At 37.6% G+C, this 27,478-nt stretch overlaps 2 protein-coding genes across 2 annotated transcripts in view; both read right to left on the reverse strand.

Annotated features, from left to right (window-relative positions):
* The window catches only part of LOC139733523 (uncharacterized), a 666,293-nt gene that overhangs the window by 329,370 nt on the left and 309,445 nt on the right, over nt 1-27,478 (reverse strand). The window lies entirely within an intron of this gene.
* Nucleotides 23,164-27,478, reverse strand: part of LOC139733543 (uncharacterized) — a 63,203-nt gene continuing 58,888 nt past the window's right edge. The window contains exons 5-7 of the mRNA XM_071644350.1: nt 27,315-27,389; nt 25,448-26,979; nt 23,164-24,564 (exon numbers count right to left, since the gene is read on the reverse strand). Of these exons, the coding sequence (XP_071500451.1) occupies nt 24,391-24,564; nt 25,448-26,979; nt 27,315-27,389 (1,781 nt within the window). The 3' untranslated portion in view covers nt 23,164-24,390. The remainder of the gene's footprint in view (nt 24,565-25,447; nt 26,980-27,314; nt 27,390-27,478) is intronic.

A 27,478-nucleotide genomic window follows, 5' to 3' on the forward strand; every position in this document is an offset into this window, starting at 1 on the left:
AGTTTTTTTTTCTTTCATTTTTTAACACAAAATTCCTCCTTTCAACAATAATTCGAATATCTGTTTTCAGTTGAAGTCACAATACTGTACAAAACCACCGACAACATCAACAACAAAGAATCCAGAGTCAATAATGAATTAAGTCTGTAATAGCTTTCCTACAACGTTTGAGTAATATAGGCATCGCAATTACATATTTCGTAAAAGAGATTTCTTAGAGTTAATCTACAAAGTTTTACGATGGAGTGAGTACAGGATACACGTTTACATAGTTACGTGCGTACGTACTGTTTTCGGGGACAGCAATGTTTTTCGTAGTAAGTCTACTGGCAGTGCATAATAGGTCTTCACCCGAACAAGTTGCTATTCTTCACAATGTAATAGTTAAGATCGCTGTGTGTGTGTGTGTGTGTGTGTGTGCGTCGTGTGTGTGTGTGTGTGTCTGTTTGTCTATCTGTCTGTCTATGTCTGTGTCGTGTAGAAATACAGAACTTAATTTTGATATAAATAAATTTAAAAAACACCGGATGGAATGCCGATATTCACCTTTGATAGCATAACAAATCTGGTCGTCCATGTGGTCTATACAAGGTATAATCATGTCATTACTATAATTCAACATATGAAATTCAAAATATTCTGTTCATGAAGTAAAGTAAGAGCAATTACAGAAATACACCATAAAAGACTATGAGACATGAGTCCCATATGTACATGAGAAGTATATTACAGATGCTCTCATACATAATAAAAACGATATCCATTCCTATTCATGCAATCATAATTTCCACTGACACTATTTACATAAACTACACAAACAATCAAAAATAGCATACATGCAGTTAATGACATGTTTTTAAATCATGATACCAATTTTCTTATATGAGATGAAATAATAAAACTAAGAAATAGCTTGGTATACTCGCTACTTACTCAGAATGTGCGTATTGTTACTTGTTTTAGTATACTTGTACTTTTGCTATCTGTATCCTGAAGCCCATAAATCAATATTTTTTTTTTACTCAAATACAAAGTAATTCAAAACAAAACATTTTTAAAAGGGGTAGAAAAAACAAGTGGATAAAACACATGAAACAGAGTTGTTTCTACAAGACTGATCAACAAGGATCATGTTGACTTGATCGGATTGATTAGATTCGAATTGAATTTGTTCTCCTACAGGAGTGTTAACCCACTCTCAAAGGAGTGAACCCAAACCCCGAAGTTGGACCGGTACCACATCAAAATGGAAAGCATACATGTGGGCTTCAAGCCCCAAGGACAGCAAGGGTGTCCACTCAACTGTATCATTAGTGTTAGTTAACGCGGCATAGATCAGATGTTCAAAAATCAATACGACATGAAGTATTATCTACAGAGGGCGGTAATCTCACCGTATTAATGCGGTATCCACGAGCTGTGAAGTAAACCTGTCACATTGTAATGCGAAATTGTCTCACCAGAACAATATACACCTTTTGAACACACAATAGCCCTACATATCGAAAGACGGTCTAAAACAGCAATAGTGTTATCATTTTTTTTTCATGCATATGCAGCTCTATTTCAAACTGCCTGAAACCATTAATATGTCCTGCAACAAAATTCATCGTACCAAACCGAATACATTTTTTTTTAACGCCAGCGTCTATAACAACGACAATGGTGACAACCAAAACCAATCTAATCGAATTAGTTTTTATTACACGAATATTTGTTCGTGTATCATTGGATGACTTTTGTCAGGTATGACTAGAGTGTAAACAATAAGATATATTCCCGGTTCTATGTGCCAGAATGATATTGTGCCAAAGCTCCTATGTGCAATACAATACATCATCGAGGTGTAATGCCCTTGTTTTTCAACGTCTCCGTATTACAAGGTTTCTTTTTTTTTTAATTTCCTTTGTTAACACAAAATTACTCTCTTCAACAGTAATCTGAATTTCTCTTTTCAGTTGAAGTCGCAATATTGTACAAAATACATAAAACAAATGATCAAGAGTCAATACGAAATAATTCTAAAATAAATATCCTACAACTTAGGAGGAATATAGGCATCGCAATCACATATTTTGTAACAGAAATTTCAAGACTTAATCTATAGGTTTTTCGACGGAGTGAGTATAAACAGCATGTTGATGTACCTGCGTACGTACCTTATTCGAGGATAGCAATGGGAATCTTAGTAAATCCATAGACGTCATCCAAACAAGTTACTATTCTTCACAATGTAATAGTTATGAACGTCGTGTGTGTGTGTGTGTGTGTGTGTATGTGTGTGTGTGTGTGTGTGTGTGTCTGTATATCTGTCTGTGTCTGTGTCGTTTAGTATAGAACTTGATTTCGGATGGATTGCCAATATTCACCTTTGTCAGCATGATAAATCTGGTAGTGCATGGTGCCCACATAGGGTATTATCATCTCATTATTACTATTCAACGTATAAAAATCAAAATATTCTGTACATCAACCAATGTAAGAGCAATAACATAGATAGTTCATAAGAGACCACGTACAGTAGAAGTATATTACAGATGTTCACATGCACAATTAAAGCAATATCGATTCCTATTCATACAATTATCATTTCACTGTGAACTACACTAAGAATTTGACGCAAGATACATGTTAGTTAATGACATGTTAAGAGAGCATGATACCATTTTCCTATATGAGTTGAAAGAACAAAACAAATAAACCGCTTGCTATACATGCTACTCACTCAGAGAGTGCGTATTTCTATTTTTCAGTATATTATACTATGTAGTACTCTTGCTAACTGTATCCTGTGATGAAAATCATATTAGATTTAGATGTTTATTATTATTTTCGACTCAAATACAAATTGCTGGCAAACACAATATAATGAAGAAAAAAAAAACAATTAAGACAAGTAGAGAAAACGCATGAAATAGATGTTTCTTCAAGACTGGCCAACAAGATTTGTCATTCAACCATGATGACATCTCAACAAGGTACTATCACATGTCAGCAGTGTCTCCAGCTGGTAGTCTTAGCGTGTTTTTCAACATTCAGCGGTACATACATGTAGGCGTACGTCTCCGTTTAATTAGTATAGAGCTCTCATATTTCTGCTGTTAATGTTTCAGCTCGCTGCGGCTCACAGAATCCTGATGTGGGGTTAAGTGTGTAGATTCCATTATTAGATTTTGTTTTTATGCAATCCCATAGCATGGACACTAATGTCCTTCCTCGCTTTATACTCGAATTTCAAATCATGGCTCAATGTCTTTTTTCTTCGGGATCACTTTTCGTCCGTGGTCTCATTTTCTATAGCCCCCCCCCCCCCCCCCCCCCCCCCCCCCTCATTCGGTCTTGGTTTATCATTCTCCAAGACACACCATGGACAGATCACGGCAGACCACTTGGTGGAAGATTGCACGCTTCATTGCCTGGAAGGTGGATGGATTGCCCTCTGCAACCTCATCCCTGCTGCCAGGTCCTGGCTGAAAGACGCAGCCTTTTAATAGTGATACCGCATATAGGACAAAAGAGGACATATTAGAAAGACCATAAGTAAGAAGATGATTCCAAAGAACTTTGTGTCTCCTCTTTTTTATGATGTTTAGCCTTGGTTTGTTGCCCTCTCCTGCTTGATTTCTTTATCTTGCACGTGTCCTTTCTTGTCCTGGTCCTCTCAAGAAACCAACTCCTCGAAGAGTAACATAATAGTTATTAATAGTAACTAATAGTATCATGCTTCCTTAGTTGTTTGTCTCAGATTCGTCCGGAGCTGGGAAGTTTTCTTGCCCAGAACCTTGACCTGTTTCTTGGTTGCTCTCGTCTTCTGAGCTGCTGTCATCACTGGGTGTCTGTTGGAGAGTGAGAGGAGAATTTAATAGAAAGACAATTTTCCAAGGTAGGAGAGGATCGGGTGATTTTTGTCTGATCCAAATGAAAGACCCCCCAGTTCGAAATCTTCCAAAAGTAGGCTAAAAACGAATTTCCGCATTTTTACATGATAACAGTGTCAGTATCTACTAAGCTATAAAATTTTCATAGCTAAAAATGGTCCAGTAAAACTTTAATATCTCTATTTCAGTTTCGTTATAAGCCGCAACATTTTGATATTTGGTAGAGAAACGATAAGTTTTCAATGTAAGACAAAAAAAAAAAAAAGATGACGATCAACCCAAAGGACATATTGTTGGTTCATTGAAGAAAATTGTAGTCAGTGACATTATGCGGTTCTAGTCTGGGCCGGTACATAAATGTATAAAACGCGCGGTTAGCGAACCCTTAGGGCGCGTCCACACCGAGCACGCACGGTAAGAGCAACGGGCCGGGGTTTTTTTTTCGCTATGGTGCCCAAAAAGAAAAAAAAATCGTAACATTCCTATGACTAAACTAGCAAATAATCATGAACAACGAAATAAATAGTAGAAGATCAATTTTGTAACAAAATTATTGGTAGTGAATTGATATTGTAATAGAACCAGACATAGTTCCTTTTTGGCACACCATTGCAAAAACCCGGCCCGTTGCCCGTACCGTGCTCGGTGTATTCAACGGGCCTTCATCTTTGCCATTGGTGTTCATTCAATAGAAAGTATTGCGGAAACATCCGAACAAGTTTATCGCCCGAGCACTTATGCACTGCATTTTACGTGAATATGCGATGTTGCATAATTGTCTCGAAACAATTGATCCATGACGAAGTATGCTGCCTGCCAATTCTGAAATTAAAGTAAGTATCCTCGTTTGTGGGAATCTGGCAGCACCTCAGACCAGTGGCGTATCTAGGGGGGGGGGGGGGGGGGGCAAGGGGGGCACGTGCCCCGGGCGCCACTCCTTGGGGGCGCAAAAAACGAAAAAAAAAAAGCGAAGAAAAGAAGAAAAAAAACGAAGAAGAAGAAGAAGAAGAAAAGAAAAAAGAAGAAGAAGAAGAAGAAGAAGAAGAAGAAGAAAAAACTCGCCCGGAAGGGGGGGGGCAGAAAACCAAATCAAACAAGATAAAAACAAAACATGATGATGACGCGGATAAAATGACAATGTTTATTGTGTTCACACAAGAATTCCATGTTCCGTAAGCTGAAATACAAAAATTTTCGGCGCGCTCGCTGCGCTCGCTCGCCAAATATATATAAAAAGGAAGGTAAGATCAAAACTTGATGATGACGCGGACAAAATGACAATGTCTATTGTGTTCACACATGTCATTTAATATTTAGCAGGCAAAATGTTTCACCGAGCAGCGGCTGCAATTTCTTTCGTTCTGAAGCGATCGCCGGTTGGATCAAAAGGCGCCAACGGTTTCGAACATACGGGGGGGGGGGGCGCAAAAAAACCCGAAAAATCAAACAAGATAAGAACAAAACGCAATGATGACGCGGAATACAAATTTCGGCTCACTCGCTCGTACTAATTTAGAGTATTTTTTCAAGTCCTCAGTTTGGTGGTATAAATCGTTATCTATAAGGCCGTCACTATATCTTGATTAGAATTGTAAGATTTAATAAGCAAAAAATGACAAGAGTTCCATGTTTAGTAAGCTGAAATATAAAAATTTTCGGCTCGCTCGCTGCGCTCACTCAAATTTATCAAAAAAAGGAAGAAGAAGATAAGAACAAAACGTGACGACGCGGACAAAAGAACAATGTCTATTGTGTTCACACATGTCATTTAATATTTAGCAAGCAAAATGTTTCACTGAGCAGCGACTGCAATTTCTTTCGTTCTGAAGGCGATCGCCGATTGGATCAAAAGAGGACGCCAACGGTTTCGAACATACGGGGGGGGGGCGCAAAAAAAACCCAAAAAAGATAAGAACAAAACGTAATGATGACGCGGAAATATACAAATTTCAGCTTCAGTTTGTTGGTATAAATCGTTATCTATAAGGTCGTCACTATATCTTGATTAGAATTGTAAGATTTAATAAGCAAAAATGACAGAAATTCCATGTTTTGTAAGCTGAAATACAAAAATTTTCGGCTCGCTCGCTGCGCTCGCTCGCCCAAATTTATACATATTATTATAAAAAAGAGAGATAAGATCAAAACGTGATGATGAGGCAGAAATATACAAATTTCGGCTCACTCGCGCGCACTAATTTAGAGTATTTTTTTTTTTAGTCCTCAGTTTGTTGGTATAAATCGTTATCTATAAGGCCGTCACTATATCTTGGTTAGAATTGTAAGATTTGATAAGCAAAAAATGGCAAGAATTCCATGTTTTGTAAGCTGAAATACAAAAATTTTCGGCTCGCTCCCTACGCTTGCTCGCCAAAATTTATCAAAATTCGCTACATTTAAATCACCCTCAAAAGACCCATTTTAAGTGTTTGAAAAAAGCATATAATTTAGAGTGAAATTGGAGTGAATTATGAGTGAAAGTGTTCATTTTCACTCATTTTGGAGTGACCTCAAGGATCACTCGAAGATTTTGGAGTGATTCCTGAGGTCACTCCAAAACGAGTGAAAACGAACATTTTCACTCAAAATTCACTCCAATTTCACTCTAAAATCACTCTTTTTTGTATTCACTCTTTTAAGAGTGAATATTTTCACTCGATTTTTTTTTAGAGAGTACCGGGATGGGATTGGGGTTGAACACTTTTTCAGAAATTAGTGGCGCAATTTTCGCGCTTGCCCCGGGCGCCGTTTCCCCTAGATACGCCACTGCCTCAGACATAAGATGACTAACTTCATCTTCACCATGCCCAGGACCAACGTACGCCGCAAGCTCGCGAAGGGTGAATTGTTTGCGCGACGACATGTAAGGCGCGTTGGTATCAATGCTTCCCGATAGCCTACCATGCCTACGTCTTACCGGAAAACAGAGATGAGTGGTTAAAAACAAATCATCAAGCATTAGGCCTACTTTTGAGACATTTATCACACCCAAACCCCTAATGTGCATTTTTTTTCTTTCACTTCATATCAAATCACTTATTATGTTGGAAATGGAAACATTTCTTTACGTTTAGTTGGTTTATGTTTGTTTTGTTTAGGTTTAGTTTGTTTGCTGATGTTGTTGTTTTTGTCGCTAAAATTACCGACATAACCTCGGAATTAAATATCTATGTATCAATATGTGATACTACTAAAAACCCTATCGTATAAGATCAAAGTGTAAAGCAAATTGCTGATGTCTTTTAACTTGGTTCTACTTTCTTCGCAGCAGATTAATTCTACCTCCCTCTTGTTTCTCCTCATTGTTCACTATTACGTACTGCTGAATAAGATTGAACTGGATTAAGATAAGACGTCATACTCTTGAAAGAATTTCCCATAGTAAATCTCTTCGCTGTTCTTCTTGTGACTTTTTCTCTGCTTCCATCCAGATGTCCCACTAAGGTAATGTTAGGCCATCAATAACTTCACTTCATGAATATCACATATATGATTATTAATAATCTCATAATTGAGAGAACATAAGAATGAGAAAAAGAAAAGGGTAATAACAAAATATATACCTGTATCCTTCCTTGATTATCACTCAGGAAAGATCTTTAATAGTTTGCCTTTATCACCCAGGTAAAATCGTAATGGCTCGCCATCGATGGTGATGCACTCCACCTGTAACATGATGAAGATAATCAAAAGGACACATCGTTATCACTATTAACCGATTCTTATTCCCCTGAAAGAAATGGATTCATAGCAACATAGCTTGTATCATATTGGTTGGATTTCCTTGTTGATAAGGAATGGCGCAACCACCTCCAAGTGACTGCAGAAAATATCATTTGTCATTTCAACCGTTTTCCTGTCAAAAGACCTGGTTCAAAGTACGGCTACATTAGTTACGTTCAGACTACAAACCTTAACCTCGAGGATAGGAAACCTCGATGTTAAGCTTGTAGTAAGGGAACGTGAAGACGTACTCGTAGTTAGCTAACCTCGAGGTTAGCTCTATGTTAAGAGCCACGAGAAATCTTATGGATAGCGCTCTAACCACGAGTCCCGGGCATGCTGGCTGTCTGGACACAAAATCAACGCACTCAAAGGGGCAGGAATTTAACCTCGTAGTGTGGACGCACGTCGAAGTTAACTTCTAGTTTAGGGCTTGTCATCTGAACGTAATTATTGTCGGATGGGCAATGATAGAAATTAATGTGATATATGATGATGATGTTTCAAATAATTATGATGTTCTTATTTTGAATTTTCTTGTGTGATTAATATCACTGTGCCAGACAAAACATTATCTGAAAACATCATTGCCCCCTCAACGGCTTCACTTTCTGCAATGAATTGTAACATCACCTCCAAGACAGTTGTGATATACTCCCCTCCCCTCCCTCCCCTCCCTCCCCTCCCTCACATTGAACAAATAGTGAGCAAATTACAATAACTGATTCTTACTTTACAGCGAGAAGCCTGTGAGGAAATTGTCGTGAAGAATGTCTCTGGCAGTTCAACCAAGTTGAGATCGGCACGTGTAAGATTGGGCAGACGACACAGGAATTCAGCCAATTTTGCTGCTCCTGACTCTGAGACTATTAAGCTGGAGTGCAGTTTGTAAGGTTGAAAGTAAAGTTTCCTGATCTATAAAAGAAATAAAAAACAAAAACAGAAAACTACAAACGACCCTGTGGCAACTGGTATGCCTCCGCAATATCGCATGGTTCTCCAAATAGGTCTAAATAACATCTTGGCAATTTGAGACGGTAATTGACTGGCAAAAAAAGAAAATGAAATGAAAGGACATGACAAGACTGTCACGAATGTTTTGAGAGTTTACTTTCCTTGACCTAGGTCTCATTTGTGTTTCTTTTTTTTTCAATGCAATGAAATGACATGTTATAAAAACATATATATATGTTTGTTCTTACACAAATTCAAAACGGTCAATGTATTACAAAAAATGCATACTTTATATGAAACTAATAATTATTCAAAATAATTGCGTTAATGAAAAAGAGGGACCTACGTAAAAAAAAAAAGCTTGTATAAATGAGAGCCACTCAGTACATTGAACTGATATTACAATTTCATTGGATGGATACATTGGTCTTAAGATCAACTTGTTGGGAATACGTTTCAGCATTTAAATCCTCCGTACCTGACATTTGACTGCATGACATCAAAATTCCCCAGAAAATCATTGACAGGCAGTATTATATAGATCGATTCTGAGAGGCGTTTTGTGTATCATAGCCCTCTATCAGCACGGGCAGCGCCATTATTGCGGTGTTCACGCCTGCCCCGTGGGCGGAAGGGGGGGGGGGCTGGGGGGTAGGCGGGGACACCGCAGCGAGACCTTATGGCTGCGCTGTGTAACCGCAACTTGTCTGCTGCCCTCAACGAACCCGAATCGGTCTATACGTAATGTACTATGTTTCATGAGGATACCTTGCACCATTTCTGAAGTATGGAGAAAAAAAAATATATTTTCACTTGAGTTTCCACCTTTAACCTCATGATCCCTGGTAATACATGTAAACACTAAGTTTAATACTAAGAAAAATTAATACATTCAGGCATTGTTTAGATACTGGGGAAAGTTGAATTCTAAGACTTTGACCTTGACCTTTGACCTTTAACCTTGAGCAAAATTTGACAAGCAAAACTTCGTCCACTCATACACATATCATGCAAAGTTTCATTAGCATGCCTCAAACGATTATCAAGTTAGGCCGTCCACAAATTAAGTTGAGTTAAGTTTAAAGTTAACAAGTTGCTCAATCAGTTACCGTTGTAGTCTACATGTTTAAAGCCTACTACACTTCCAACAGCAAATGACACATTACATAATGCACACCAAAAGATTACATACCTGGCATGATGATGCAGAGGTGACGGCTGTTGAGAGGAAACCATCAGGCAAGTAGGGACATCTCAGACTGAAGCTCGAAAGACGTGGCATATCAAATACCCATTTGGCCAAGTCATCTCCCATCGAGGACTGATATTGGGAATCGTCCTGAATGCTCGTAAAGATCAAGTCCAGATCTTGAATCTGCAGAGGAGGTGAGTCAAAACATTGATAAAAAGGTGACAAATAATTATAATAATATGATAATGGCGAGAATGCAAAATGAACATATGTAGAGCTTGCTTCCAAAGCGTTAAATATATCATTATCAATGGATTTAGTGCCTTTAGGAAGCAAGCTCGTCATAATATGAAGAAACCAACATTAACCAAGACAAATTTAGAAGCCTGAATTATGTTTTATACATGTATTCCTCGCAATGATCAACGATCCACTCCAGCAGACACCTTAGAAGAGCATGGGAAATGCGTAGATGACGTGACCATTGCTGAGAATAAGAAATTCAACTCTGCAAGTGTTGTCCCGGACACGCTCAAAGAACTCAGCAAGTGGTGTGCCGAAGCGGGGATGAAACTCAACCCTTCAAAACGTAAAGTGATTTTGCGTGTCACGTTTACCAAAACACCACTCCCACCCCTCAAGCTTAAGCTGAACGACAATGTATTGGAAGAAAATGATAAACAAGGTCAAGCTCCTTGGTGTTCCTATTCAAAGTAATCTTCGTTAGGATTTGCGTGTCGACGTCATTGTCAAGCGAGCTGCAAGGAAGCTCTACGTACTCCGCGTTATAAAACGATATCAGGGCGCCATCTCAAGACCTACTAACCATCTTCACTAGCTACATCAGACCAGTCCTAGAGTATTTTGTACCGGTGTTCTACTCATCCATAACAATGTTATTAACTAATAAACAAAGTAACGCCATCGAAATGGTTCAAAAAGGGCGCTCCATATAATCTTGGGTAATAGGTATGAATCATAATATGTAAAGGAGGCCTGTGTGATGTGCAATATCACTTCACTCTGTGATAGAAGAGATCAGTTGTGTCTGAGGTTCGCTGCCTCACTCTATGCGAGATTTCCAGACTGGTTTCCGCCAACACAGAGCAGCTACAGAGCCCTAAGACATAGCAACAAACTCAGGGAGATCAAGTGCAGGACTGAACGTTACAGGAGCAGTGTAAATGCCTCATTTAACAAGTAAATTCATCTTGAGATTGGTTGTTTAAAGTTTTCAAGTGGTACCTGTATTGTACAGGTTATTTTATGATTGTTCTGTGTTCACATTATAACTCACACCAAAGGTATATAATTCATTGATAAGTTGCAGGTTGATAAGGTTGAATACTAAAAGAATTTCATATGATTTTTACTTTACAGTTACCGTAATGTGATAAATTTTCAACATAACACAATGTGAAGACAGAATATCATTATGATATTATGTAACATACCTTTCGGTTATTATACACCAGTCAGTGTGATAATTTCTGATAAATTTATGCCTTGAATTAAAATTAAGCTGAAGCTTGTTAGTTTCAGTTCTTAATATGTTTTTGTATATCCTGATTACATCTCCTTTTTGCAACTTCCTAAACCTTTCTCTCTCCCACCCTCCCCCCGCCCACTCACCCACTCCCTTTCTTTTTATCTCTCTCTCTCTCTCTCTCTCTCTATCTATCTATCTATCTCCAGTTTCATACTAAGTCTACAACCTAGACGGGCATTACGTGCATTAAATAAAAATGACTAAAATGTGATATGAATTTGATTTCAAGTGAGTTGAAGGGGCTCTATTTTTTTTTTTTTTTTTGGTGTGTGTGTGTGTGTGTGTAAGTCTCTAGAATTATTATCAAGCATTCTAAAAATCACAATCAGCAATGCAATCATTTCTCCACAGGTATTATGTTTTAATCAAAGAATGTCGTGTTTGGGGTGGGAGGCTTCAAATAACGTACACATTTTGTATGCAATGTCATTAATGTTTGGGAAAAGGGTCATGGTGGCCGAGGCACCCACATACAGTGAGATGTTTGTTTGTTTGTTGTTGGTTTTTTTTTTCTTTGGTATGCCATGGTGACCTTCTATTGGGGTTGGGGCAGCTGAAACTTGAACGGGACATCGCTTGACTAATTGCCTGACAAGACAATAGTCCGAGAAAGTCATTTATACCAACATTTGAGATACAAGGTCTTGTCGCCCCAGCGACAATATGGTACTGTGATGTATTTTTTCATATAATATAATCCGATTTATAAATGCGGGATGGATGCTTATTCTTCAGTAATCACAAACTTTTCGCATATTTCTAACGATATTTTATGATAAATGGTTACATATGATTATATTCATCTTATTAATGTTATTGCAATTTGGATTATAGTGTAAACGAATTGTAAAGAAATATTCTCAGCGTAATAATTAAAGATATGTAATTCGGAAGTTTGTTTCAGGTGTCAATTTAGTTTTGAAACATTTCTCCCTACTTTTCTCTCTCCCCGTCTCCCTCTTTTCCTTTCTCTCTCTCCCTTCCTCCCCCCCCCCTCTCTCTCTCCCTCTCTCTCTCCCTACTAGTATCTCCCTCTCCACACACACTCTCTCTTCTCCCCAGCTTCACGCTTGGTCCTGCAGCTTTCACGGTCATTTTACGTGCATTACGTGCAACGAGCAAAATGAGTTTAAGCATCTGATTTCATTATTGGCGTAGGTTTGATTTGATTTGTTTAATCTTTTGTATGTTTTTGTTATCAAGTATAATAATTTGGAATAGATACACATGTGGATATACATGACATGGTCATTATTAATGATAAAAAATTGCTTTCATTGTGCAATATTTAACCCTGATATTTTTTTTTTTTTTTGTGTGTCTTTTTCTTTTGTATGTATCTTTTTTTTCCTTTTACCTCAATGTTCTCACACTCACTCTCGTAAAATGTCTGCAATTCAGCCTGCGGGCTGCTAAGGATGTTGTCCAATAAAAACATATTTGTTTTCATCATTATCTATGTACATGTGTATAGATTCCAATCCTAATACACAAGATCAAACCATTGAAAACAATTTACAGACAAATTTTAATCATGTCTTCTCCTTCTCTTTCTTCTCTTGGTTTAAGTCTGCCTCTTTCAAAAGATGAAGATTCTTGCAGACTGTGTTATTTACATTATAATACTGTTTATTTAAAGATATTTACAAGCACACATTATGGAGAACAAAGACAGACTAGCCAGTGTAATGAACCGTTAGCCGGTTACGGAATGATCCCACAGATGGCGCTGCAGCGGTTTTCAAGGACAGAGAATTCGAGCTCCTTACTGTTATCGGAAAGAACGAATGGTGATGTGATTCCCTTTTCGAGTGTGGTATAGGGCTCACACGGGTTAATGATTCCCTATAGAGACGTGTGTTGAAATTCAAATTTCAAAAAAAAAAAATCTGTAAAATAGCTGGTAGAAATGAGGTGTTTTATCTTCACTAACCTGGATAAGTGAGATATACCCTTTCATCCATCAAATTTCCAGGGTGGGTTCTTCTGCTCAAATTCTGTCCAAGGGTTCGCAAAGCCAGACTACGAGTTCTTGTCACTCAAAAATCTCCTATTTTCCGTACACGTACCCAATGAAATATAGTCCCCTCAAATTCCATCAGAAAAACTTTCATCTTCCAACCAAAATGCAGTTTGTAGAGGAATTCATACTCAATATCTGAACAGCTATTCAGTTTTTTGCCAAGCTGCATCATTGATTACATTTTTGATTTTTTTTCTTCATTTATTTTGGTATCTTTGGAACGAATTTATGAAGAGGTCTGGAACAGTCCATTTTACTTACAAGTGTGAGCCCTATAGGGGAAATCATATTTCTTATTCGACTTTTTAACATCATAAATGTGTTTTTGGTGATATTTGCCCCTACATCATTTGAGAAATTAAACACTCAAGGGTTATAAAGCTTCTCAAAGGGACACTTTTGAAAATCATGCCCTTTAGTTTTTTTTTTTAATAAATCTTGCAGTGTTGATCAGTTCTACATAAGATAAATACATAGATGCAGACAATTATCCTTGATTATGGGGTGTCATCATCATCTTATTGCCTACAAAGTACTTGACAAGACTTTGTTTTGTCAAACAGACTAACTTTATGTATTTTGAGCTGTTTCAGTTTTAGCCAAAACAAAGAAATACATCAAAATAACACAATCACTCCATGTTTTGTGATACTAATGACTGCTATGTAATAAGATCTAGTACCACAAGAACATAATAAGAAAAACACAATTGTAGCGAGGCAGAGTTTGGGGGGGGGGGGGGGGGGGGGAGGGGGTAGGTAAAGCAACTTACAAGATCAACATAAACCAGCACAGCTTGTCTGGGATATACTTTCCATAGACTTGTATGCATTGCGTGCATATTCTATAGGGCTCACACGGGTAAAATTATTTCCCTTAGAGACGTGTGTTAAAATGCATATTTCCCAAACTTCTGTAAAATAGCTTGGAGAAATGAGGTGTTTCATCTTCACTAACCTGAGATATACCCTTTCATCCATCAAATTTCCAGGGTGGGTTCTTCTGCTCAAATTCTGTCCAAGGGTCCGCAAAGCCAGACTATGAGTTCTTGTCACTCAAAAATCACCTATTTTCCGTGCACGTACAAAAGCTTTTATCTTCCAAGCAAAGTGCAGTTTGTAGAGAAATTCATACTCAATATCTACAGCTATTAGGTTTTTTTTTTCCAAACTTCATCATTGATTTTGAATTATTGTTTTCCTTCATTGATTTTGGTATCTTTGGTACGAATTTGTGAAGGGGTCTAGGACAGTCCATTTTATTTAAATGTGTGAGCCCTATATGATAGGAATATGGTTGGGTGGCTCTTGTCAACTGTGTAACCATGTGATATTATAGTCCTGTGCCGGGAGATGAGTAAGCTTATTGTGTATTTCATGAATGATTGTTAGCCTGTTCCAGAATGGTCCAATCAAGGTTTTGCAGCAATTTAGTGACTCTAGAGGTATTATGGTAGCGATTCAAAGTGAATCTCGCAGCTCTTCTAGGGACCATCTCCACTTTGTGGATGAGGTTCTCGGAAAAATGGATCCCAAACAGAGGAAGCACACTAGTCAATTGGTAGAACTAATGTTTTGTAAGCTGCGGCTTTGACATCAGAGGATTTTATGCAAAGATTGCATCTTATATAGAATAGCAATAGAATAGAATGGAAATGCAAGGACTTTATTAGCTTTAATGACAGTATTATTTATATTTTGGGTCCACTTCATACCAGAAGTGATGGTTACACCAAAGTATTTCACGGATTCAACAGATTCAAGTTCAGATGAAACACGAGTTGCACTTTTCTTTTATTTTTTTCCTGGAAAATGTCAAAATCTCCAATTTATGTTTGTTCAAAACCATTTTCGCCCAGTCACCAATCTTGTTTAGGTCCTCTTGAAGATTTTGTGTTTGATGGTGGTTGTCAATGGTTATATCTTTAAAACAGTTGGACTTGAGCTGTTTTCTTTCCAGATTTTATGTTATTGCATCTTATATATGACGCCTACTTTGTTCTACATGCAAAACGGCAGGAAAGCATGTCTTTCAATACTAAATGTATTGGCATTTATTATTTATTTATCAACTTTTACATTAACAGGGGCTTGCACTCTACACATGTGAAATTGTCTTTAATCACATATGTCTCGAAATCATGATCACTGTTTTCGCTTGTGTAAGAGTACATTTAATGTCTGTCTCTGTATGTACTCTTCTTAGGGAGTGTTTGTACGGTCTAAAAAACAAAAACAAATAAAAAAAACGGGTCAGAACTGACCTGGAATGGCAGAGTCACCTTGACCCAATTCTTTGACTGTGGATGGGATCATATCTGACCCATTCTTTGTCATTTCTGACCCTGAACGGAGTGTCACCCCAACGGACGCAGTTCCGTGTCAGTTCTTACCAGGATTTTTTTAGAGTGTATGTATGTGTGTCTCTGTGTCTACGTATTTTTTTTTCTTTGAGTGGGTCGAGTACACGTGTGTGTTGTTGCTCTTTGGTGTGGAAAAAGTGACAATTTAAATAACCAAAGAAACCACAACAGAAAATTATATGAGATGAATTTGAAAGAAAATTGGAATAAAGTAAAAAAAAAAAATCGCATTGTAAATGAGGAAAATATGTGATCGAGTAGACTTTGTTCGGAAACAATCGACAAAGATGAATTAGAATCTATGATTGGCATATTATAGGTTTCTCAGGCTTTTTTGTACTAAAAAAAAAGCATGAAAGGGAAAACTAATAATAACTTGTCAGTCATTGGACAAAAGAAGAGCTCTGTTACGCTCCTTAAGCAGATGACTCAAAAATGAAAAATTATATGCATGACAGGATGATGCTGAGGTGGCAGCGGTTTTGAGGAAATGATCGGTTAAGTAGGGGCAAAACAGACTGAACTTTGAAAGGCTCGGCATAGCACACACACATCGGACTAGGTCTCCACTAAGCGGTGATTCATATTGAGAATCGTCATAAGATTGAGATTTAGAATTACCAAAGACTCTGCGAAAATTAAACACCAGCTCTCGAATCTGTTGAAAAACAAGTAGCAAAAACAAAAAGCAAATCTTCTGTATGACTTGATTCATTTGTACAGGCATAAGACCACTAATTGATTTGTAAATAGAGTAGCCTGAGAAAATTTCTGATGGTTTACATATATTTCAGTCACGGAAAGAAGGTCAAACGATGTGTATTATACCAAAATCTGCTCTCTGTACTATTTCACGATACCACTTGCAGTTTGTGACTGGACGATGTTCCTACTAACACAATGAAATATACAAAGACATCGACCACAAATTCAATGGTTCAATGCACTTTTACATAAGACGTGTGATTTAAGATTTTTGGAATGTTGTCATTGTTTGTTTGTATTATTTCCGTACTTTGAAAAAATATATACATATTTTACATAAAAAGATCAAGAAAATATACAGAGGGTCAGCACAGCCAGTGGTTCAAGTATAGGAGTATGGACGGTCAACCCGAAAACATAATGCCTCCGGCCGCGGCTACACTTTGTGATGACAGGATTAAAAAAAAAACAAAAAAAAACAAAACAACGTTTGAAATAGGAAGTATGTAGGACGGAACATAAATACGTGAGAACAGTGCTTATGAAAAGAATGGAGCATGTATTTAACTTTTGCATTCCAAGCCACGGATATCAAGTGATTTTTTTTTTACTACGGTGTGATGAAAACAACATCTCCCCTCTGTCGTAATCCAGGATACCATTTTCGTAAAGAGAGCAGCAGAAGTACATAATTCACAAGGAGAGTATGGCTAACTTTATGGTTTAATGCATTTAAAGCGTGTTAATTTATAAACGAATATCAACATTGTGTCATGTTATTGATATGGTATGGGGCAAGTGGACTCATGGAGACATTTCTGATAAGCTAATGATCTGTTACTGGATCGAGAATACTATGATAGGTATGCCTACCCTGTTTTCATCGTTTTCAAAAGTAAATAAAAAGGACAAGGAGTGTCCAGACCAAGTCATGTGACACTTGACTGACCCATTAAATCAAGATAGCTATATATCATTCCCCATCTGAAGTATCCTTTATGTTGTTGTCAGCGTTTTATAATCATTGTGTTGTGATATAAGGATCGATATGCATATAGTAACATCTTTGAGGGTTGAATCAATAAGACTTCATCCACTTTGGGGGTCAAGAAAGGTCTCGTATAAAGCATGCAAAATTCGCCACAGCGCTAAATATTCATGACTATACGGGGAAGAGAAAGGAAGATTGAGTTCATTTATTTTATTTTGTTTTATTTTGTGCAGCAGTAGAACCACAGGCTATCCCTCATTCTAGAAGCTAATAAATGCCACCGAGAGATCATTTCTTCATAAAAAATTGACTTTCTTAGGGTCCAAGAAGACGAAAAAGGAATAATTAAGATCTTGTCTTGTCGAAATCTCTTCCACGGAAGACAAGGAGGCTGGTTGCATTATCTCGTTTTCTTGATATCCCTTAATTCTGTTTATTGTCAATAAATCAACAACGTAACAGAAGTATCCTTACCTGTTCTTTCATTCACAATGAATTGAGAGTTAAACATTGGGGATGACTAGGGTTACACAAAATTTTAAGTATAGCACCGCACTGAAATGTCAATCTGCGAGAGAAAAAAAATACTAAAATGGAAGTCATACACGACTTGTGGTTAACATTTTTTTCATGAGGTGTGCTATGATCCTAAAAGCACATAACTAACAGATGACATACCTGACAGGATGATGCTGAGGTGGCGGCTGTTGAGAGGAAACTGTCAGGCAAGTAGGGGCACGACAGAGTGAAATTCGAAAGACGTGGCATGGTACACACCCATCGGGCTAAGTCAACCCCCGTTGAGGTTTGATGCCATAAGGCGTGAGGATCATCGCTTGTATACCACAACATCAAATCTTGAATCTGTGAAAAAAAAACACAATATTACAGAAAACAAAAGACATAAAGAGAAATAACTAAAACTCCCACCAATATACAGAACGAGTTTGCTTGCAAAGCACGATGGTTTCAACTATAATTATGACAAATCATTATCATAGGTATTATGAGGTTTTCTGAGTCCTCCACACTGCACATGTCTGTATTTCGGGACAACTATTACGTAAAGTAATACGGCTTATGGATGTCTTGTCTTTGTGCATTAATAACTTACTTTACTTAAATAACGTTGTGTAGGCCCTATCGAATATAATATCTACTTTTAACTGTATGGTGGGGTTTTTCTATCATCTGAATATGTCAAGATTTCACCAAATTTTCTGCAAACTAATAAGCAAGCATTTAAATAGTCTTACAAAAACAGCAATTTGGCATTGGTTTTTGTTACTTGTTATTCTTTGTGTGTGTGAGCGTGTGTGTGTGTGTGTGTGTGTGTGTGTGTGTGTGTGTATGTGTGTAGGCCTATGTCTGCCTGTATGTGTGACTCTTTATTTTCCTGAATAAAATATGCAAGCTAAAGTCATGAACCTTGAAATGGGACTTTACCATCAAACGTCATTGATAGAACACATACATGAACACACCTTTATTAATACACAGCTGTGGTGGTAGCTTGAGGAGTTCACATGAATATTTTGAATGAGCACAGAGCTAGGTATGTTGGAGCATTTGACTACCAGGAAAATTGTTGCTAACTCGAGACACTCTTGGAAAAATACGGGTCTATACGTTATACCGCTTGATTGATTTTAGCAGCGTACGTAGGTGTGGGCACTGGACGGTCCAAAAGTTACCAAGGGATGATGTTCAAAATGTAAAAATAAATGTGAGCATCACAAATCACAAATTGATTACGGACGGAAGGACGAACGGACGAACGGAAGGACGGACGGACGGACGGACAACTCAAAAACACAATGCCTCCGGTGGTACTTCATGGCGGAGGCGTAAAAAGAGGGAATTATTATATAAAATAACTGCTGACCATTCCGTAGGTGATATATCCATACTGTTAAGGAGCAAAGAGAAACCGGAAAAAATAAAAGAGAATCATACAATAAAAAGGATGAATTCGACGAAATGAAATTCAAAATAAAGTACAGAAATTGTTGATGTCCTTTGATTTTGAACATTACAAGAAAGGCTGTGTCCCTATTTGAAGAACAAAATGAATTCGAACGGACTTGAAGCGAAGGTTGGTGTTTCCATATTAAATTGAAATATTATGGATTTTACAGGGGAAATTTGAAAGTCAGTCCAGCTATTGAAATCATTTTAATTTGAATATGATAAATCTATAAATAGAGCCAGGATAAGGTTGAAGTTGATATCTTAGGAGTTCTACAAACGATATTTCTCTTTAATCCACTTGTTCTTACATATTATGGTGCAGTTTGCATGTATTGTGTGTACTTTCGTATCTATGTGGAGTCCCATTGTTAATCATTTCTTTCGCTGAAGGGGTTACCCCGTGAAAATAAAATGGAATAGACAGAAGTGGATAAATGATATGATGCTGTGCTTTAAAGCGAAGTCGAATGCTCGTCGAAAAATAAATATAAAACATTGTAGTATTGACGTTGAAAATTTCGTTTGAACTAGACCACGTCATTTACATTCGAATGTTAATCTGTTGAAATGTGGTGGAGAAGCACAAAATTACGATAATCTTTCCATCTTCCTCTTCTATGACTACTTCATCTGGTTCTAAGTTTGTGGGCAGATACTATCAAAAGTTGTCAGCATTCAAAAATAAACTGTTTCCTTTCAAAATAGCAGAAATTCTCCAACTGATAAACAAGTGTATCCAGGGAAGAGTCCATATTAATACCTCAAATTCTCCTCCTACTTTTGAGATATATTCTAGTTTTGTCTTTCTTGGAGTCGTTTCTCCACATAATGGCGCCCAAACGCTTCACAGCAGTTACCTAGGCGTCAGAATCCGTGGCTCCAATCATACGCTCTTGTACAACGTTGTACCAGGGAGGTCCACCTCTCTGGTTGTAGAGAGCACTATACCTATGTTACCTGTTCCTCATCAGAAAGCTTCGATAAAGGTTCATGTTTAACTTTATAAAATGATAATCATGTCGCCATGACGATCTAACATAGAGCTACACGTGTAGTGCATGTATATGTATCTTTAAGTCGACTTGGCATGTGATCATTCATTTCGCCGTAAGGACTTCTGTTTTTTTAAAGAATCTCTACATGGTAAGATGAATACCTTTATATAATGTCGACATAATATGGATATCCATTTCTCTACTTAAAAAAAAAAGAAAAATGTTTGTTATATCTTTCATTTTTCAAACCAGACTACATGAGGCCTTCTTTTTGCCGTACATTATTATGCATGAATGCTGTATTTGTTTTTTTATTTGTTTGTTTGTTTGTTTTATTTAATTTAATCACGGGATAAAATGCCCTTGATCAGCCAGGTGAGGCTGTTTTTCAGAGAGGCCGTGAATAGAGTGTTACAGCAACAACAAAACAGAACAACAGTAAACTAATCAATCAAAGCAAATTAACAACAACCAAAAAATAAAAACGAACATAACATTATGAAATGCATTACAACATACAGAAACACAATACTAAGAACAAAAAAGAAGAGGAATATAGACGTAACCACTAGACACGAACGTTACAAAAGAGGGTGACACAAACAAGTTTACGTACAAGTAAGTTCAGACTGATTAGCTCAAACATACTTATGAAATCCATATTATAACCCATACGTTCTAACATTCTTTCAAAAACTTTCAAATTACTTATTGAACTTACATTTTCGGGGAGGTTGCTGAATATTTTCACACTGGAATAAATTAGATTTCATTAACTCGTTTTCAATATTGCCATGTAAATTTTGATTATTTTTATTATAAATTCTTCGTACTTTCTTTCTATTACTTGCCTTACACGATCGAAATTTTTGCTTCGTTTAATATCATTAATACGGGTTATTTCTTTGTACACAATCACCATTTAAATGACCCTTCTCCTCCCTCCAGTGATATTTTGTACACCTAAGAATATTTGTAATCTTCTTGGATTTCACTTCTAAAAATGTAAAATCTCCCCTCCGTGTTTGTGTGTGTGTGTGGGGGGGGGGGGGGGGTGCGCCAGCCTTAAATTTCATAAAAGCCCCAACCCCTTACGGAATTCCTTGACCCTCCCCTGTGACGCGTTGTGACATGTGCAGTAAAATTTGTTTGTTTGTTTTTTTTTTACATTGTGGTTGATGCCCCCTCCCCTCCCCACAATCATTGGAAAATTGAATTGTTTATGTATTGTAATTTCCTTTGCTGTATATTGTTTGTGTTATTATCTGTAATATAAGTGCGCTGAAATGATTGAGAAGTATTGATGAATATCTGATATCGTTATTCTAAACGTTTCCCCCACCCCCACCCACATACACACACATCCAAACACAGACACCCTTTATCCACACACGCTCTTTACACAAATAACACCCACTCAGCAAAACCAACCACACGCTACGGAATTCCTATGTAGCCAATACAGCTCACCATAACAGGTATGTGTAATTTTCTATAGTATTATCTGAATGTGTGTTTGTTCCGTATGCCAAAATGCATTATGCGCCAGTTTCTGTTGTGTAAATATTGTACAATAATTCCTGTAATCAATACTGACATTATAATTTTTAATGGTAGTCTGTGTATTATTTTTCGTTATTTTTAATGTTTGTGTGTGTGTGTGTGTGTGTGTGTGTGTGTGTGTGTGTAGATCCTGACGGAGACTTGTAGGACCCAAAGCTTTAACTGAATAAAGGAAACAGCTGTAGGTTTGTACCTTCATAGTGCTAATGGACCCATAAGTGCTATAATGTAAGCTTGTGGAACCGGAAAATGTGCAAACCTCACGCTGGAAAATGGGCAAACGTCGCAAGGTAAATGATTTCACATTTGTACGATGCGTTCCCGTGAAAATAATAAAAATTAATGAATATTATTTACTTCACCGATATTGGTATAAAGATCGAACATAAACTCTATAACAAAACTGCACATGAACCATCACCATTGATATTTTTTTGATAAATCCTTGACCGATTTCCACCAAGCTAGGCTGAAAGCATTAATGGTGAGGATCTCAATTTGTTTAAACTATCCCATCCCTCTTGGGGTAGGAAGGGAGGGAGAGGGGGCAGAATTATAATGTTTTTTTTAATAAAAATTCTTCTTCTCTATAGCCAAATAAGAAAGAGCTAGGTTCGTACGTGCTATGAAGAAATTGATGAATATAGTTTCTTATGAAAGTCAAATTTAATGTCATTTCAAAGAATTCCGAGCATTAGGACTGGTGGGGGGGGGGGGGGGGGGGCATGGGGTGATTGATCAAAAATGTTTTATACCGTATTAAACTTCTCTCTAAATTCTTATGACAGACTTTAACCAAACGTGACGGGTAAAGCATCCGAAGTGTAATAGAATGTCATTTCATGTGTGTGTTTTGTTTTGTTTTGTTTTTTTTTTTTGGGTTTTTTGTTTTTGTTTTTGTTTTTGTTTTTGTTTTTTGTTTTTTGTGGGGGGTGTTTTGTTTTTGTTTTGTTTTGTTGTGTGTGTGTGTGTGTGTGTGTGTGTGAGTGTGTGTGTTTTAAGGGCCAACAAGCCCAGTGGAGGGGAGGGGCATAGGCCTCAATATTTGAGATTGTAAAAAAAAAAAGAAGGAAAATCTTCTATATGGAACCAGAAGTGATAGGAATAACAAAACGCTATAGTGATTAGCACATTAATGAATGTCAAGTTTGGTATGGCGAATGCAGGGATGGGGGGGGGGGGGGGGGCAGAAAAGTCGGAATTTCCACAGTTTCAGCTACTTCTTGAAAATGGAGGGAATTAATTTTAGTGGTCGTTTACGGCAGGTGGGCGCTATAGACAGGTGGTGGCGTTAAGAAAGGTTTTACTATACAGCCAAATCTGTCTATAGCGGCCACTCCAATGGAAACAAAAAGTGGCCGTAATAAACAGGAGGCCGCTATATACGTTGTTTAACATGCCTTTCTCTAGGAGGGAATTGTTTTTGATGGTCGTATATGGCATGTGGCCGCTATAGATAGATGGTCGCTAAGACAGATTTGATTGTAGCCCTACAGTGAAACCTGTCTATACCGACCACGGAGACGGAAAATGGCTGTTGAAGACAGGTGGCCGCTATAGAATAGACAGTTTCTTTATCATGCTTTTTCTCTTGGAGGGAATTGTTTTTAGTGCTTGTTATGGCAGGTGGCCGCTACAGACTGGTAGTCGCGAAAGTTTTACTGTACAGTCAAACCTATCTTTAGCCGGCACTCAAGGGAAATGACAAAAAAAAATACCGTTGTGGACAGATGGCCGCTATGCACAGGAGGTCGCTTAGACAAGATAACTGTAAAGTAATGGTAACGGCTCATGCATAGTTTTGATAGAGAGTTTATCTTCGATCCATACATCCACAGAATCAGTGAAGTGAGTGGTCCGCACATTTCCCGACAAAAGCCCTATAGCGTGGCTTGGCAGCCTGGACTTACCAAACCCGGCATATTTCCCGTTAAAGCAATTACGAGATTTGCACATTTCCAGGCAAGACGGGCACACATCTCCCGGCGTATGCACATTTCCCAGCTCCACAAGACGTGTACATAATCATTACCTCTATACGAAATTACATTTTCAAATGTAGCCAAGGAGGTGCAACACGCGACCTAGTACATCCTCGACATATTAATTACCATTCTTTTTTTTTTCTTCATTTTTAGGCTATTTATCTGCAAAAAGCAGTGATTTCTCTACCGAAGTCTATTCAGTTTGTTGTTTCTTGTCATTGTGTATATAAGTGGGTTTTCTGACCAAAGTGTGCTGCATCTTGTGCAAAACTACCCATTCATATGCTGTACAGGTGGCCTCGGGGAATTAATGGCCCAACAAATGACGCCCTGTCAGCCTGGACTTACCAATTTTTAACTATACGCATAATAACGATAAGGAGAAGAAGTAGGACTCCAATGAAAAGTATGCATTGCCTCTTTGAAATACTAAATAACACACCATCAGATTCTATAGTCTGAACATTATAACACACGTACGTGTTGTAGAACTATACTGCTAAGTTCTTACCTCACAGTTCGAAGCCTCTGCGCTGAGAATGTTGTAGAAGTCCATGTGAAATTGTGAGTCAAATATGTCTACTTCGCTGAGTACACTCCTGGAACACATACCCTCTGCCAAGTCACGTGACACAGTTCTTCCACATTTCACGCTGTTAATTGTCAATGATGTCTAAATGAAAGGAACATCAATCGACAGGTAGTGAAAGGTAATAATACACGGTGATGGTGGAAAATGTACATGCAGTTGTTTCGGATGTCGGAAACTCAGAGCAACTGAGATAAGTTTGATACATTTAAATCATATTTTCATTTCACTTATCAGAACCTAAAGAAATACTGTACATATTGTATGTTCCACTTGTTTTATTGTGATGAAGAGTTTTTTGAGGAGTGATACTGACGAAACTTCATCAAAGCTCATACTGTGTACCCTAAATGTATTGTATCGGTCTGGTAATCTGCAGATCACGTAGCATAGCATATCACTTCGATACAAAGCGTCTTTAGTAAAATCATGGTCACACTTCAAAAAATTTCACTAATAGCAGGTTTGAAACTATAACTTGTAAGGGACCGTTTTGATTTTAGGAAACAGTTGCACTTTTACCCCAGTGAATCTAATATTGCTGCTACTTTTCGACACAAAATAGAAAATTATTTCCAAACATGAACTATTAAAGTCAAACATTTCGAAAAGGCCAGTGGAACACGTACACATAATTTACTATCAACAAAAGTCCCATGGTGGTTTACATTTTCTATTCACATTTCAATTTATATAGCGAGTTTTGTTGCAACTTCATTACGAAAGGAAACCTAACTTCATATGATTACATTAATGACTTTATATTCAACTTTTATTCACAGGGTTTTGACAGATCTTACAACTATAATAACAAGTGATAACTTGAGGAGTTTGTACATAATTACACACACGCGCACGCACCCACAAGCACACACACAAAGATGCACACTCATGCTCAGAAATTAGTTGCCATTATGTAATAGTCTTTCGGCACTTTTCAAATCGATATCCTTGCGTAATCACTCACCACTTGGTTAAAGCGGACCATGAACGCGACTCCTGAATTTGTATGTTCTGGTGAATGGGATGAGAGTTCGTACTCTGTCCATTGTTTTCCCACTGCTCTGGCTGCCTCCTCGGTATGGCATTCAAACGCAACGTCAACACAGAAATCCTTGTCTGAAGATTTTACCAGGTCCTCGATGATATCCATGCCGAGTTCATTCCCTGAAGCTGACGTGAAGTAGAGTACGTAACGAAACTCCTCAGGTCGACTAAGAAGTTTGTTTTTCACCTTGCTGTAATTGGCGCGATCATTGGCGAATAAATTTTGCACATACACACCTGCAATATATTCTTGGAACAGTTTGTGGGGAAAGGAAACTGTTGATGCAACCAAGGATGAAATGTTGACATCGCGCCGACGATCCCTTGGAATGACATCTCTTTCTATTGTCAAAACACCCACGCTGCAGCAGGTTTCCATGGCATCATGACAATCTCTGAATTGTTCTTCAGGGAATGAAAGATTCCTGTCCAATAAACCGTTAAATGCATTCTCACTTATGTCTTGAATTGCCTTTTCGGCTTCCTTCAATTGTTCTACAACGTTCTGATTCTGAAGATTTCCACAAGCTTTTGATGCGAAGTGGTCTTTCAAGAAAGATATCATTTCTCCAAATATCTTGGAGAAAGTGTGCATTGTTTGCATTTCCTTTCGTTTTTCCTTACTGACGTCGTTCCACATAAGGCAAAGCATTGCACAGTAAATAGGAAATGGGGCCATGTTTGATCGGATGACATCATTTTCCTTCATAAAAGTAATCAAGTCTTTGGCAAGATTGTCCTTCTCTGTAATCTGAAAATATTTTGTAATATAAGCTGATAAATTCTCCTCGCTAAATCCTTCGACATTGAGATAAGTGTACGCTTCAGCAAGACTCTTGTCCAACATAAATTCACTTGTTCTCCATGGTCGTGTCGTCACAATCACTTTGCATGACATATATTTTTTTGTTCGTAGAACGCGAATGAACTCACTGCTGTTCTCATCACTTAATTTCTCATCAAACTCGTCGAACCCATCAAATATGATGAGAACCCTACTTTGATTTGCTGAAATGTAGTCATCTATCTGGTTTGCTTTTGTTATATTTTCATCAGAAAGATAAGTTCTGACAATATCACCAATGCTTTTGGCGTCCTTAACATCTCGAAGAGGAATTAGTAGCACCATGTCCAGGTCCTGGAGAATCCGTCCCCGGCACCAGTCCCAGGCAATCTTAGCACACAGCGTTGATTTCCCAGCACCACCCTCACCCTGGATGAGAAGGCGATTTGAAAGATTTCCCTTGTTGCTTGTAAGATCTTCGTATGTTATTGGTGTTTTACGATCACTGCTTTGGTCTATTATATTTAAATTGGTATAAATTTCATCCAATTCAAAAAGTTTCATAAAGTTGAATGGATCCACTCTGACCTTGCGTCGTGACATGCGATAATATGCCTTCAGCTCCTCCTTCCACTGCTGTGCTGGATCCTTTGTTTTCAACGTTGATCCTTACAAGAAAAATAAAAACAGACAAAAATATTCACAAAATGGTTATACTATTGGGTATGTATATATATATATATATATATGAGACAGTATATTATAGATTTGTAGAGGGAGAGAGAGAGGGAGAGAGAGAGAGAGCAAAAGAGGCCAAGAGAAAGAAAACTGGAAGAAAGATCCAGATTATATAAACAATAAATCATTTTTGTATTTGCTGATATTAATAAAAACATGGCACGAAATCTTACATTTTGATAAAAATTATTGGTATTTACGACTCTTTTTTTTGGGGGGGGGGGGGGGGATGGGGAATAACTTATTTTTTATTATTTTTTTTTACCCGGTATAAGTTCTTCTTCCTCATGAAAACTCTCTTGTATGATTGGTCTCCGCCAGCAGGGATTCCAGCCACATCCTAAAACGAAAAATCAACAATGACAAAAGTTGCAATATCAATTATGTTTTCAACGTATTCAAGCACACACACACAAACATATATAATTT

This window comes from Diadema antillarum, unplaced genomic scaffold, assembly GCF_040938485.1.
Source record: "Diadema antillarum isolate AM-2024a unplaced genomic scaffold, OU_Dant_1.0 seq00000481_RagTag, whole genome shotgun sequence".
In the NCBI taxonomy this organism is placed as follows: Eukaryota; Metazoa; Echinodermata; class Echinoidea; order Diadematoida; family Diadematidae; genus Diadema; species Diadema antillarum.